Source organism: Balaenoptera ricei, chromosome 14 (genome assembly GCF_028023285.1).
Source record: "Balaenoptera ricei isolate mBalRic1 chromosome 14, mBalRic1.hap2, whole genome shotgun sequence".
In the NCBI taxonomy this organism is placed as follows: Eukaryota; Metazoa; Chordata; class Mammalia; order Artiodactyla; family Balaenopteridae; genus Balaenoptera; species Balaenoptera ricei.
Window position 1 is genome coordinate 83,941,471 of NC_082652.1, and position 16,956 is coordinate 83,958,426.

General features: G+C 32.2%; 1 protein-coding gene across 1 annotated transcript in view; it reads right to left on the minus strand.

The window, feature by feature from the left end:
* Nucleotides 1-1,112: 1,112 nt before the first annotated feature.
* The window catches only part of CDH19 (cadherin 19), an 87,175-nt gene continuing 71,331 nt past the window's right edge, over nucleotides 1,113-16,956 (minus strand). Inside the window, exons 11-13 of the mRNA XM_059894226.1 lie at nucleotides 7,016-7,130; nucleotides 4,724-4,975; nucleotides 1,113-2,019 (exon numbers count right to left, since the gene is read on the minus strand). Coding sequence (XP_059750209.1) covers nucleotides 1,529-2,019; nucleotides 4,724-4,975; nucleotides 7,016-7,130 — 858 coding nt within the window. The 3' untranslated portion in view covers nucleotides 1,113-1,528. The remainder of the gene's footprint in view (nucleotides 2,020-4,723; nucleotides 4,976-7,015; nucleotides 7,131-16,956) is intronic.

Genomic DNA, 16,956 nt, shown 5'->3' on the forward strand with positions numbered 1-16,956 from the left:
ATGAACACATAAAGCTATTTTGAGGACACAGTATTCATTACTTTCTTTCTGTTCAACCTGTGAATTTTGAATTCCACTTTGATTTGGATAGAATAATAAGAATCATTCTTATAAGGTTGATTAAAATTAAAGTGTTTTATTATCTTACTATCTAATGTTACCTTAAAGCTTTATGTCCAGCAGCTTAGCATACTTCCTTCATAATGTTACAATAAAAGTAACTATTGCACCTAATTTTATATTCCATAATAAAAAAAATGACACAGAAGAATCAGTTATAGTCTAATCTCTTAATAAAAAAGGAAATGCTGAGAATTTTATCATGTTTTATTTTATGCATGTTAAGAGCAGGGCAGCTGATCATAACATTTAGGATGAATATTAACTCCAGTTTGAATCCAGTACTCCTTTCATGTATTTCTATTATTTTTAGTAGCAATAAAATTAAAAATCAAAAACTAAAACTAAAATTAAAAAATTTTCACACTTTCTACCATTTTCTTAAAGTTCAAATTTAATGTTGATATGTGTTCCATCATAGTATTGTGACATGATAAAGATGTATTTTGGATACATAAGAAAATAACATATGGAAATCTCCTAAACAAAGTCTATGCCCCTTTTTTTATATAAAGCTGTAATATCAAAGAGAATACAAATTTACACTATATCTTTGAGTAATTAACAGATACCAAGCATCTGTCTAAATTTGAAATCAGTTTTAAAATGTGGTCTTGATGACATTTTTAAAATATCAAACTAGAATGAATCATAGACTCTCAGTCGGAAGCTTGCTTATTCATAGAAAAGAAATCGTTTTTAAAAGATGGATATAACCACCGAGCTTTGTGACCACCTAGAGGGGTGGGATGGGGAGGGTGGGAGGGAGGGAGATGCAAGAGGGAAGAGAAATGGGAACATATTGTATATGTATAACTGATTCACTTTGTTATAAAGCAGAAGCTAACACACTATTGTAAGGCAATTATACTTCAATAAAGATGTTTAAAAAAAAAAAAAAAAAAAAAACAATAAAAAAAAAAAAAAAAAAAAAGATGGATATAACCACCGAGAGTCTCCTAGGTGTTCATCTCTGTAGAGCATCAGGAGCTTAACACACATAAACTCTTCACTCTAACTTTGTAAGATTTAAAAAATGGATAAATGAAATAATATTAAGACATTCTAGTTCAGGGCCCTTTTCACATTAAACTTTCAAAAATTTTGAGAATTTGTATTGGGTGGTATTGAAAACATGTCAGAGGAGTATTTCAGGGGCACGCTAGAGCTGGCCTGCATTGGCACCCGAGAGCTGACTGCAAGCTTCACTTCCCATACCTGCAGTCGGTGACCATGTACGGGTAGCTTGAAATAACCATGGGATACTTACCCCAAGAATATCAGAAAACATTAGAAATTGGGTCTTTTCCTTTTTCCAGAGAACCGGAGTATACAACTCTTTACCAAGAGACTACCAGTTTGCCCAACTACACATTAGCATTTTTAAAACTGTATTCATAAAAAAGCCCTAATTATTTGACTGCATAGCAGAACCAAACATGCATGCTAATCTTTTAAAGCGAGGTCCCAATTCATTAAGGTAATCATAGTTCTCATCCTGATCAAAGACTGCTGACCCTAAGGAGCTCAGGGATCCAGCTAAGGACCCCGTCCCCTCAAAAGCATAGGTCTGGAGGGAGTCAAAAGGAGGGGCACAGGGGTCAGTGTTAGCCTCTTCGAGCTTTTCTAGAATGAACTTCTTGAATACGGCACTATCTGGGCCAACCTGCAAAGACTGCCTGTACAGGCTCCGAATCTCTACCCTGGTGGTTCTCCGAGTCTTGCGTTCCCGCATGACCGTGCCGCCCTGCAGCTCCACTATGTCAAATGCCTCTGTATCTTCCTCTCCGCCACCTTCATCATCATATCTGAATATATTCTCTCTGAAGTCTTCACCTTTCTCAGGAAATAGAGTCTGTTTCCTTCTTTGTTTCAGACCTAGGTTCAAAAAAATAAACCCTGTCAAAGAGAGCACACAAGAACATTAATTAACACAAATACAATACAATATTATATATTATAAATACATATGCTTTATATTACCCATAATATCACTATTATACTATAAATATATAATATATAATAAATAGCATACATTAGTATGTTATCATATATTTATACTAAACACATTATTAAATATTGTATGTTACAATATTTTATATTATATATTATACATAAATATATAATGTACTATTTAATAAATATTATATGCCATAATATATAAGATATTGTGAAATATTGTTATTTATAATAAACTATATAATTCTTGTTTCTGTTACAAGCTCAAGACATAAGCTTCGATTTTCTGATTATAAGACAAAAAGATATATTTGCTATTGAAAATTTACTGAAGGGACTTGGAGAATGACAAGGAAGTATAACAATCTTTCTGGCTGATGGTTTAAAGTAGAAATACATCATAAAAATATAGTGAATTGTTTATGATGATCAATTTAAGATTAAAACTTTTATATTTTTCTTATATATTGAAAATAGAACAAAGCAGAATGAAGGAACATTTTCCAATCTATATGCATCTGCCAATCTCAGTAACCAATGATCCATGTTAGTGGAAGTTAAGCACACAGAACTGATTTGATTTTCACCATTGAGACAAATTCTGTGGCATAATTATTTTCTAAGTTAATATTTATTGACTACAGAGTATGTACCAGTCATTTTTCTGAAAGCTTTACATTTATTCATTGATTTGTTATGATACCCATATTTTACATGATTCTCTATTAAAGATAAGGAAACTGAAGTGCAGAGAGATTAAATCACATACCCAGAGTCACACAGCTAGGAAACAAAAAGCTGGCATTCAAAACCAGAAAGTTGGTTCAGAATCTGTGCTTTGTTATACCATATTAATTTCAGAAATTCCAAACCTATCAGGTTTTTGAATCATAACACTGGTATGTCCACATCGATCAATTATATAAGATAATTTTGGCATTGTGTAGAAATAGAACAATTTCAGAATGCTTTTTTAGATTTTTAAATTTTCAAGAAAAGTGCGTGTGTATATGTGTGTGTTTGTGTGTGTTTCATGGATAGCCAATCCTTACACAATCTTGGATCTTATGTAGCTGTTCAGCATTTCATCTATAAGAATTGAAACAAACAGGAAGTAATGTGATTAATATTATCACAAAGAGAAATACATTAGGCAATATTTTATATAAGTCTCACATTTAAATAAATTGAAATAGTGTTCTTGAAATAAGGCCATCGTGTTTGAATCCAGGCACTGTACTTTAATACAGCAGAGATATATGGTTGAAATAGAAAGGGATCTAATAAATAATTTTTCAATCTATGAAAATTGAAGAGCGTATTCATGAAACTTTCACAGGAAACTGCTGACTGCTGGTTTACCCTGATTTCCCACCTTCTCAGTATTACTTGTGCCCTTGACTGTGAGGCTGCCCTTGGTTTTTACTTGCAGGGTTTCGGGACTAGGTTTACTTCTGTACCAGTGAATAATTTACTACTTGCATCCGGCAAAGATTGTACTGTTTTTACTACTTCTTGCTTCTGATATCTAGCTACGTAGCTCTAAATTCAGTTTTATGATCAAAGATCATTAAAAATAATTTTGAAAAACTGAAGCTAGGTAGAAATGAAGGGTAACTTTGAATGGTAAAAGAGGAAAGCTTTGAGAAAGACGAGAAGAGTGAAGGCAAAGCAAATCCTGAAACATTTTGTATGACCCTTTGAGCAGTGAGTTTGGGATTCCAGAGTCCATGGCTGATACCATTGCTGTCAACACTCAGTAAAGTTGTGTTGGCTCTGATATGAAGTTATGAGGGAAAGCAAGAGAAGGGTTTAGATTATATATACTGGTATGTTAAAGAAAGGGAAAAAGTTATGCTAGATGCATGATTTGTAGTTGAAAGCCTGGCTAAAACATCTGGGGCCTCATTTGCCTCATCTGTAAAATGAGTATAACTCATCTCCTCGTGAAAACAACAGCAGCAACAAAAACAAACAAAAACAGGTGGAGCTATTTTACTATTTCTTCTGTGTTTAGCACTTTAAGTAAGACCCTCTCTTTTACATTTTTTCATCTTAACATTTACTTCCTCAGTGCTCCTAGGCTCCAGTGAGCTGCAGTATCAGGTTGGATAGAGGTGTGTTGTGGTTATGTAATCTTAGCGCTTCATTTACTAGCTGCATGACCCTTTGTAAGCCATATAACTCTTGGAATTTCACTTTCTTCATCTATACAATGAAGGTGATAATAGTTGCCACTTCTTAAGGTTATCCTGAGGATCAAACTGCATAATTTCTGTAAAGTACTTAGGACAGCCTCCTGGAGTATAATAAGCACTCAATGGAATCTCACCATTATTATTACTAATTTTTATATTACTACATATGTTGCAATGTGTGTGTGTTCAAAACACTCTTAAAAGGATGTGCACAGGTGTACTCATATAGTCAGAATTCAAGGATCATCGATTTTCAACCTGAAGTGCATGTTCACTCTATTTTTCATTCACTCCACTTGATTTTAGAATTGCAACACATTAAGAAGGGCAATTAAATGCAGACACACACACAAGCCCACACATACCATTATAATGGAATTAACTCTTTTCTATATTTATCAGGTTACTGTCAATAAATGAAGATATGCTCAGTTCACACAACTTACCACATATTATCATAATGCATATCAGAATAGCAATTATGACTTCTGTCTTGAATCCCATGGAAAGCATAAGATCCTTATTAATGCAGGCCTGTGTGCTACCACTGTCACCACAGGCACAGACATGTATGGTAAGGGTGTTTGTGCTTGTAAGTGATGGGATTCCATTGTCAGCAATTAGGATGGATACGTAGAAGACAGGCTCTTCTTGAAGGCTGAAACCAGTTCTATTCGTCAAAATTACAGCTGTGTTATCTAAAACAAAAATCCATGTGCATGATTTTTTCAATAATACAAAGGAAATTCATACCAGTTAAATGTACTAGAGGCAGCAGTGTAGAGATCAAATAAGTTCAAATAGGGAAGAGCAAATTTCTTATGAAAAAGACAAGAGATCAACTCAAAAAGTCATTATTGATTTTGACATTGCCTAAATCCCAATTTAAAAATTAGATAAAGTATATGAATCAGTTCCAAAATGTTTTTTGATAATTATACGGAATGTACATGTGGAACACAGAAAAGAAAACAGCATTTTAATTAGATATCAATAGTAAATAGGGGGTACTAGCATTATATTTATAATGACAGTATCAGTTTCATTTGGGTTAAATACTCATGACAGTGCTTTTTCTAATAGAAGCTCATTATTTTCACAGATACTATAAATACACAAGATTTTCAAGTCATCTCCCTATCACAGCAAGTGATCTCAAATAATGTATTTGCTAATAAGACAAAAGAATTAATTTTACTTGGTGTAAAAGATTCTATTAGAATGTTTCATTTCACTTTGACATTATTAGCCCATTTTCTACTTAAATTTCAGAGAATCATTAAACCTTGGTAGTACTGATTAATTCACCTAGACAGAACATTCAAAAAATTAACAAAAATAAACAATATATACTTCAACACATTTGAAATTGCTTTTCCCTCAATCCCAAAATATTCTAAATAGTCTTTTCCAGTGCAGCTTATTGTGTCTCAGTACTAGTATTTCCCCCCGACTTGACTTTGTTTTTTGGTATTGGCATTCCCTGAAATACTTTCTGTGGCAATCAAACAAATTTTAGAAGACACAAACAAATAAATGGAAACATATAAATGGAAGCCTTTGAAATAGGCAAATGCAAATAAATGGAAGTCTTTTGAAATGTATGCCTACTTATGACTTTTCCCAAATCACCTTTTAAAAACTAATTCTCCATCATGCTCTTGAAGTCTATAAAACTCCTGTGATTTTATTCACTAGGCAGGTTGAAGAGGTGAGAGAGTTTATATATTTTTGGTATGTATTTCATTAAATTACTTGTAACCGCAAACATTAAACCAAATCAATTATTCTCTTTATGTTTCAATATATTTATTTTGTCCCACTAACTTATTTTATATTTACATAAACAAATCTAACCTACAGCTTATTTTTTATATTGATATTTGCATTTTTTAAAAATCCTAAACCTATTTGAGTTTCTTTCACTGGGGAATTTGACAAAGGCAAAAGAGAAAATGTGTCTGCATTTATTCTCCCATAACAGATCCTCCCTTATATGGAGCTTAAACTTAGTTGTAAGGAAGGACAGCTGCAGGTGTTTGGTTATAGATGCTTGAGTAATGAATCCTATGGTGTTTCATATCTTTGAGATATGAAGCAAAATTAGAATAGAAATCCATGTAATGACAAAAAAAAATATTTTACTGAAGTGAAGGAAAAAAGAACAGAGTGGCTTTGTAAAAAGTTATTCCCCTTCTATGTGGAAGGAAAAGGAATTCTGTCCGTCCGTACCAAATCCTTTAGAACATTTTGTTCTCAGGCTGATATAATCATTTCGTTTTGAAGGAAAAAGAATAGTCTTAAACCAATTCCAAATACTTATAGCTCCTAATTAATGACTCCAAATATCTTTCAATCAATCAAGCTAACATGATTATATATCATTTTCTTCCCCAGACATAGGTTGAAGTTTGAGTTATGTGAAGACATGAAAGGAACCATGGTGTCAGAACTGCAATTATATTTGCAAGGTCATTCAGACTTTACAGGGGCCTATAGCCAATGATGACTTGAAAAAGTGCTTCTAATTTAAAGAAATCCAGTGGGAAATGGGGCTGATATTTCCAGGACACTACTTTGAATTTTGTTTCCCATTTCCATTGCCACTCCTTGCTTTATTTCTCAACATTATCATATTGCAGGTATAGTATAAAAAGTAATGCTACACATTTCCTTAAAATTAAACAAGATTCTCGAAGAAGAATGGATAGAAAGTTATTATGAGTGAATAGCATTACCTTGATTATCTATGATTGTAAAACTTGAGTTATTTTCTACCACAGATACATTAAAGTAAAAGTGGTGATCTTCTATGGATTCATCTCTATCTACTGCACTGATGGTCTGAATCACCTAGAAAAAAATAGGGATAAGTTTCTTTATATTATTATTCAAAAAAATGATCATTATCATTATTATATTCTTATTATTATTTTAAATTATTATTAGCTTTTACTAAAATTGCTTTACCAAAATCTTTATGGATATTGCAGAGGATATCTCAAACTGGTGGAGAATACGAAAATATTTTTTCAGGTTAAAAATATGTTTACTTGCTCCTTTCAAAAGAACATTTTAATATTACATAATAAATAAACTCTTGTTAACAGATGAGAAGATTTCCATAAGCTAAGTTCGTTAGAAAACATCCTCCCATCCTTCCTGCCTGGATTTCTCCCTTCCTTCCTTTTTTCCTTCTCCCTTTCTTATCTGAATACCAACCATTATGATTTGCTGAAGTTATATATTTCCTGCTTATATTGACAGCATAACTGTGGTAAGCTTATTGTCTTACTAGAGTATTTGCTAAAGTAATGAGTTTTTAAATTGATTTGAGGAAGTAATGCATTTAAAGCTTAGGGGCAATGTACATGATTTCCTTGACCCACAAAGATTATAGGAAAAGTGTTCCACGTCAAATAAATCCCTCTATCTCAGATCATAAAAAAGTGAAATAATGCAACTATGAACAAATCACAATTAGTTCTTTGCTTTCAAGACATGAAAGTGTCAGTCAAGTAGTTAATTATTGTCAAAAAAGAGATGTGCTGTCAAGATCAAATAATGAGATTGTGATTAATTCTGGAAATTAAAGTAAATTGACTATAGAAGTTATTGTTTTGAATTTTCTAGAATTAAAGTGCTTTTACCAATGTGTCAAACAAAAATATCCTTAGTTACAAGATGACAGACCCATAATTTATAATGTTACACTTCAAAGGGTATCTCCCCACATGCATGAAGAACCTTGTGAAACTAATGCAATTTGTACATTATTTCTCTACATTGATTTATCTTTTCCCTCATAACACATTCCTAATTAAATCATAATCATGTAGTGTTAATTAAATAATCTAATAAAAGAAAACATTTTTATTCAATCCATGCCTACAATAATAAATGTGCATCGTATGAGGATAATGATTTTATTTTGGGTTATTATAAGATTCTGTATAGCCAGGGCGAAGGGCAAGGGCTTGGAAGTCTGATACTCTGAATTCTGTCTTTACCACTTAATTTTCTAAGCTTAAAAACTGGAGATACCTTTTTTTTTTTTAACTTTTTAATTTTTTTGGCCGCATCACACGGCTTGCATGTGGGATCTTAGTTCCCTAACCAGGGATCGAACCCGTGCCCCCTGCACTGGAAGCACGGATTCTTAACCAGTGGACCGCCAGACGATTCACTTTGCTGTACACCTGAAACTAACACAACATTGTAAATCAACTATACTCCAATAACATTTTTTTTAAAAAAATGGAGATACTAATACTTAACTTTTAGGATTCATTTTTAGGATTCAATGTCTTAGCTTGTCAAAGTGCTTGTCATATAAGCAGTACACATTTTTATGTGTTTTCTTCGGGAAAACATTGTCTTGTTGGGATTTGCATAGGATGGTGTCCTGAATACTGTGAGTAATCTCGTTATATATATATTTGCTCAATTAAGATTGATAGCAAATTGTAAAAAAAATCACATTTATCTTGTTGGCATATGCAGCCTTGATTTTTAGACAAGAAATAATTTATCTTACTACCTGACTTTCTGTTTTAGACACATGCCTCTGACTAAATGTTGAAAATGTTTTCCTTTCCTGTATGAAGACTCAAGAACACTAGAGAGATTTTGACTTTGTATATATTTTTAAATACTTTTAAAACCAAACTACCCTATACATATGTATAGGTAAATGTAATATGTACAGGTTTCTCTGGCCCTTTTCAATGAACATACCTCCACTTATAAATTGCTTTGTAAACTGGGTTTCCATATGTTTTATTGGGTTCCACCACTTTACAAAACTAGGAACCCACAGACATAATAGAATCAGTCACATAGCGGGTATCATTAATTCTATTGAACCAACCTTGAACACGTATATTTTTCTTGAAAACGCAAATCTCTAAAAAGGGGTCAACATTAATATACCCTCAAATCTTGAGTGAGGATATTGATTTTTCATTTTAATATAACAATGGAAAGTTTTTCATTTTAATTTTAAAATAAAATTCTAAGAAAAATCCCTATTTGTTGCATTGGTTAGGTTTCTAAACTATATACTTATATCTACTTACCTGGAGCCTATCTCTGGCCTTATACATTTATGAGAGAAGCAAAGAAATCAAAATGCAAAGCTCATACAAAGAACAGCTGTGTTATGACAAATTCTGAAACTGTAGCTTTTTCCTTTCTCTTTGCTCTCTGGGCAGAATTTTGTCTAATTTCCCTCTGACACAATACATGTGATTTCCTGTCTATACTACTTTGAAGTCTACAATGGGAATATACTTTGTAAGCATAGAGAACCTAACAATAACCACCTTTCACTGAGAACTTACCTATTGGTCGGGGTTTGTTTTATATATTACCATAGCTGATCTTTGCAACAATCTTGTGGAATAAACCTTATCATTGTCTCAACTTTATATTTTCTTATATTAAGCTTCAAGTCAGTTATATATCTTAGGTAGGGAAAATTGCTGGGTCAGAATTTGAATGTAAGCTGATGCAACAGCTGGTGTGAAATATGAGTAATATATGTGCCCCCCAGAGCCTTTTTTCAACTTCATTTGGATATAATTGACAAATAAAATTGTAAGATATTTAAAGATAATCAAGGAAGATATATAATCATTTTCCTTCTATTAATTACCTTTCATTATGGCTTTTTTTTTTAAAGAAGCACCCATGGACCAGCTTACTAAAATGTCATTCCCAGATTAAACAGCCTGATTTTAAAAATCAGTCCAATACTCATTTCTCCACAAACTATAGGTATGGCCTTTGTTAAACATGCAATTTTTTGAAAGCTAGTCAATAAGCAAGTGTTATATACTGTGATTTGGAGCAAACAACTCAATTGAGTCTGTTTCCTTACCTCTAATGGCAGATATCAGTGAAACCTACTTCCAAGGTTAGTTGAGGAACACATTTTTGAATTATTATGAACTATAAATTGAATTATAAACTATAAATCAATACACAGGTACTGAGCATCAATTGATGTAAATTATTAATTCCTTGAAATGTGCTTAATAAATAATTTCTCTCAATGCAAGCTATATTAAACAAAAAGTAGGAGTTGCAGTAAATGAATATGTGGAAGGATTTTTAAAAATCTTATTGAAATTGCTTGCTTATCTAGTTACTCTAGGTATTTGTTCCTTATATCAAGCTATAAATGCAAATTCTTTCTCCTGTCAAGAAATTGTTGTCAACAAATATGAACAAGACTGTCACTTCTTATAGTACTTCCAAATCAGATTCCAAATCAGATCTGTTTGACAAAATAAATCTATAGAATTCAAAAAGGTTGTTGAACACCTGTTCAAAAGGTCAAAGTGCTAATTAATAAAATAATAGAGCCACAAGAAAATTGATGCTGTAGTCTGTTTTTTCTCTTTGTTTAGAATGTTTTTAGGGGAAAAATGTTGAGATGCTCACGATATTCTAATATTTTGGTCCTAGACAGAGGCAGAGCTACTCTGTTTTAAAAAAATAAGTTTTCACAAAATTTTATTAGATGTATTTAAAAGGCATAGATACTGCAATGTTTTGCCATTAACTTGTAGAAATTTAGGAGATGGAATCAACTGAACTTAATGACTGATTGGATATAAAGAATAAAAGCCTAGAAAGAATTAACGATAATATCCATTTGTCTTTCTTGCACGACTTGGTGAATTGTAGTAATTTTGCTGGGGACACTGTAAAAAAAAGGCGGGCTTGGGAACAAATCTGGTGTAACCATAGGACACTTGAGTAGGCATTTTCTCTAATTAGTTGGACATAGAGCTTAAAATACAAGAGAAAGTACTGGCATAAAGATCTAGAAGTCACTTGAATATGAACTGTATTTACGACATATTTGTGGAGGATAGCAGGAAGAGTGAGTCTGAAAAAAATGAAAAGTACAGGACACGAGAGAGGAAGGAAGATGAGGAGAAACCAGGGAGCACACTGTGGGATCACAGAAATTTAGGCAAAAGAATACTTTTACATGGGGACAATGTAAATGTCTTTACATTAGACAGTGTATTGGTATGAAAGAATCTAAAAATCACTGCTATTACACTTTACTTCTGGAAAAGAGATTTGGTATAAGTCAAGATAATGGGAATCATTAATTTGAAAAATAACTATTTACGCCAAACAGAAAAGACAAATTGCCCTAATGTCAGCTCATTTATTATATTCATATTTTGCAAACCAATGAAAAATTTTCTCCTTCCTCTCCTCCCCATCCTGGCCATTTACACATTAAGAACAGAAATAAAACTTCTGTTTACCCACATAGGTCATTAAGGAAATGTCTGATTTTCTCCAGAATACAGTGCAGCTATTCTGGTATTTTGATTTTCTGTAATGAATATTATTATCTACCCAAAGCAGATAGATATAGGAGACCTTTTCACTTGTCATTTTGTCCAGCTGTTTGAGCCTGTGGGAAATGGGATGGGAGTGATTTTCATAGTATGAGAAAACATATAAAATATTTCCCTTTTGATTTTTAATTCATTACATGTGAAAATCACAATATTCTGTATATATTGTGTCAAATAAACATTAAAATTAATTTCATCAGTTTCTCTTTGACATACTAAAATCTTTAATTGTGATAAGAGCACTTAACATGAGATCGACCCTCTTAACACATTTTTAAGTATCGTTAACTATAGAGACAATGTCTCACGCAGATTTCTAGAGCTTATTCACCCAGCTTAACGGAAACCTTATGCCTGTTGGATAGCAACCTCTCCTCTTTTTAAAATATTTTTAAATGTGGATTTAAGAAAATTTAAAATTCTATCATATTTATCTGTCAGTATTTTACTCGATAATCTTATCTTCTCAAATAAATTTTCTTCTTTTCAGTAACTCTGTTTTGTATGTATTTTATATATTATTGTGTGGACCTAAGCTTCAGAACACTATGCATTGATAGTGTGGAAAGCAGGAATTCCTTTCTCATTACTGTTTTAAATTATGCTACCATGTGTGTTTCAGTATTAAGTGAGATTTTGACTATTGATTTGAGTACGTTATTTCATTCTTACTATTTATGTGTGCATTTTGACTCATTTTATTTGTAATCCAAAATTTAAGTTTTTGTCAAAGGACTTCTTAGCATCAAATGAAAAGTTTACACATATTTTTACACTATGTGTATATTATATCACTATATCTAAGGAAAATATTAATAGGTTTTAAAATATTGTTTTGTTATTCTCCTAAAAATACTGAATATGTTTTCTCTTATGGATTGGGCTTTTGGTGACATATTTAAGAACTCTTTGCCTAGCCATAAAAGAGAATTTTTTCTCCTCTGCCTCTAAAAGTTTTGTTGCTTTAGGTTGACATTTAAATATATGATACATTTTGAAATAATCTTTGTATAAGGTGTGAGGTTAAGGTGGAGTTTTCCATTTCCTCCCTATGAATACCCATTTGCAACAGCAAAATTTGCTGAAAAGACTTGAGAATTTAAATGTATTTGTGTATCTTCTCCCCAATACTGCTCATATCATCCAGATTTTCAAATTATTAGAACACACAAATATCATATTATAAAATAGGGATTTAATTTTTACTCCTGTTTATCTAATTATCCTTTCTTTTTCTTGATTTGCATACTCAAAGGTATCATTTCATTGTCTTTCAAACAATAGTTTTGAAATAAAATAATTTGGTAAACAAATAAACAAATATTAACTTACAGAAAGAAAAATGACAAATGCAATTTATCGAATTATTGTTCCAGAGATTTTAAAAAACTTAATCTGTTTCAAACCAATCAAAATAAATCAAGAATCTGACCACAAAAACTCCAATAAAGAAAAAACCAGGGCTTCCCTGGTGGCACAGTGGTTAAGAATCCGCCTGCAGGGGACACAGGTTTGAGCCCTGGTCCGGGAAGATCCCACATGCCGTGGAGCAACTAAGCCCGTGCACCACAACTACTGAGCCTGCGAGGCACAACTACTGAGCCCATGTGCCACAACTACTGAAGCCTGCACGCCTAGAGCCCATGCTCCGCAGCAAGAGAAGCCACCACAATGAGAAGCCCGCTCAAGGAAGAGTAGCCCTCGCTTGCCGCAGCTAGAGAAAGCCTGCACACAGCAACGAAGACCCAACGCAGCCAAAAAGAAACAAATAAATTTATTAAAAAGAAAAAAAAACAACAACATCAATAATATGTTTATATTGGTTTTTGTAACTTTCAATTTTTATTTTATAAGTAATGGTTTCTTTTTTTTTTATAGTTCTTTTTTAAAATTAATTAATTAATTAATTAATTTATTTTGGCTGTGTTGGGTCTTCGTTTCTGTGTGAGGGCTTCCTCTAGTTGCGGCAAGCGGGGGCCACTCTTCATCCCGGGGCGCGGGCCTCTCACTATTGCGGCCTCTCTTGTTGCGGAGCACAGGCTCCAGACGCGCAGGCTCAGTAATTGTGGCTCACGGGCCTAGTTGCTCCGCGGCATGTGGGATCTTCCCAAACCAGGGCTCGAACCCGTGTCCCCTGCATTGGCAGGCAGACTCTCAACCACTGCGCCACCAGGGAAGCCCAGTAATGGTTTCTTTTAAGCATTGAATGAGAGACATTAACCTGCTTCCACCCTCATCTGCAAACACAGTGACAGTGTTGTTTCTATGCACTATCCAGTGCACACAGACGACTCATAGCTCATCAGAATCTCTTTAGAAGGTATGGGCCCCATGTTAAGAACTTGTAATGTATGACACTACTCTTAACTGTTTGTTGCTGTTAGTATTTACAAAATTACTTTGAATAAAGTTCAATTTTACCAATTTTCTCATTTAATAGTATTTTTAAAGTATTTTATCTTTACTAAACCCTTTTGTAGAGCAAAACTTGTATCATTCTTTTTCATATGAGGAGACTGGTATTCAGCATGGTTACATTATCGTTTAATTCAGTTAGTGTGGATGAGTTTAGTCAAGTTCTCTTGCTATTACGCCAGGCAATCTTTCTATTATTGCTGCTTAACTGTCGTTTTTGATGTTTCATTCCCACAGGAGGGGAAACATATTTGAATTACATAACTGATTTTTAGACAATAAAAAATACCAATCAGCCCATACCATGCCCCAAATTAACACTAGAAAACAAACGTTCATTGCAATCCTCTCTAAAGGACCACTTTGTCTCTCAAAAACATGAAACAAAACAAGATAGAACAAATAAAAAACAAAGGACAACAGGTAGAGAATAAAGGGAAGAAAAATTATTTTGCTATCCTTTCCATTTTTTCTCAAATGCTAAGAGAAGCAAATCCATCAAATTTACACAAATACACACAGTTATCATTGGAAAGCTGTGTACATGTATTGCTTAAGACTAAATTAAAAGTGTAGTAGACAATGCCACTCAAAAGAAAAAAAAAAAAAAACTAGAGAAGCCTGAGTTAATAAATACTTTTTTTTTGTTTTTTTGACTCTGTGGTCACTTTGATGCCAAGAATGATAATTAGCTGGAAAGAAAATGGCTTGTTGTTTAGTTTTCTGATGTTCTAGCACAGTTAAGCAATCTTCAGTATCTCAAAATAAATTCATCATTAACAAATTACCAATGTTTGTAAAACAATCAAATTCCGATTTGAAATAATCAAGAAAATATTGTATATATAATAGAACATGGTTTTAAGATATAGATATATTTGTTGAAATTTGTTTGGAAAATTTTTAATAATTTTAAAATGGGATACTTTTGCCCTTCCTACTTATTCATAGATCTGCACTGTAAAAAATGAACCAGCAAAGCTCATGGAAAATCTCATGAATTCTTATACACATAGTCACATTATAAGCTTTAAAAAACAAGTTTCACAATTCAAAGCATTTTCCCCTAATTGTTTTTGAACCCAAGTTTTAAAAATTTGATAATCTTGATGTCAAAATAAAGGTAAGGGAAAATGTTGCTTTTATAGGGTGACACTGATTGTTCTGGAATCTAATTGTTTCAAATTGTGCTACTTCAAGACTCATTAGTCTGGTTGTTCTAATAATCTAGGAGCTAATTAGAAAGACTGCTTTTCTTTTATTGGTTTTAAGCTGATTTATTAGGTAATTGGTATTCCAAAACATCTTTCATTTTGTTTGTTTTTCCTAAATTAAGTAAAATTATCTATATGATTAAATTATATTTTATACTCATTTTTATATACTCACTTGGTATTTCTATAGTCATAAGTAATTTACAAACATGTTTTCTATAAATCAATTTATTAAAAATGTTCACTTCCTATGAATATTAGTAGTAGATTCTATTATAAAAGACTATACAGTAGAATGTGGTTTTGATAAAAATAGATTAATTTATAGTAATACATATTATAGAAAATGATTTGGATAAACTTCAATAGGACCACTATATTCTAGGGAAAACATTCACATTGACAATCATTAACATGTCATCTGTAATGGATACAAAGTACCTGGATATTTATTTATTGACAAATTTATTCATAGTATTTCCAAAAGACAGTTACTACATCAGTATCAAGGAACCAGCTTTTAATAAGATGATTTCTTATCAATCAGCATGCCCTCTTATATGTTAATAACAGAAGCACTTTTTTTTTCAGTTTTTGCAAATAATTATTTTCCCTCTATCTTTTGCCTTTATTTTTAATTAAAATTTATTGATATACCAAAAATGTATAGGATTTGTGAATATATTTACTTGTAATGGAAAACATTTACTAAATTTGACACTGTTTTCAACCATTTTATTTTTTAAATAGAATTTGCTTCTTCATCCTTTGTCTTTTAAGTTTCTGAGAGTGTGTGATATGTAAAATTGATTTTTTATCTTTTGGGTATCATCACCTTATAATAGTTTTCATATTAATTCTATTACATTTAAGAATAGAGAGTCTTGTAACTAGTCCTAGGATTCAAGTCTCTATTAGACATTTAGATGAAGTATTTTGGTCAAAAAGCCCACATTATTTGCCATAGTTGTATACGTATATATGTACACACATTTATGGCAGAACTATCCCAACTAGTGCTGAAATATAAGTGGGATTATCTTTTGCAATTTGAAAAAAAAATTTTTACCTCTAAATATTTATAAATGTTCTAATTAAAGAGGACCTCTGAAAATTATCATACCTATCTTTCTCTAAAATATATTAATTGTACATAACTGAAGAAAAAAAAGAAACTTGCAAAGAAATAACAAAATGAGATGGAGTTTTTCTTACAGTGGTCTTCAATATTATTAAAAATAAGAGAGAGAGAGAAGAAAGCTAAGATAGTAGGGTAAGAGAAAGAGAGAGCAGGGTTTTCCTTGGTTTACATGGATAGATATCCCAATTTTATTTACTGATATTGCATCTACATTTTCTATAATTCTCCACTAAAAATATCACAGAATCTTGGAAAAATAACGGATTTGAGATCTTGAACAGGAAATATAAAATGAGCCTATGTATCAGTCTGGTTCCAATTGAGAGAGACAATAATTAAAATGAAGGAAGTTTAATATAAAGAGTTATTAAGCTATAATAGGGGAGTAACTATAAAGATGTAATGAGAACTCCAAAGGGTACTCTGAGGCTCAGTGAAATCATCTAAGGACAGACAAATGTGGAAGGGAGACAAGCTTCAGTTGTCCTTGGAGGAGGTGTGGTTGCAGCATCTTGCACGCA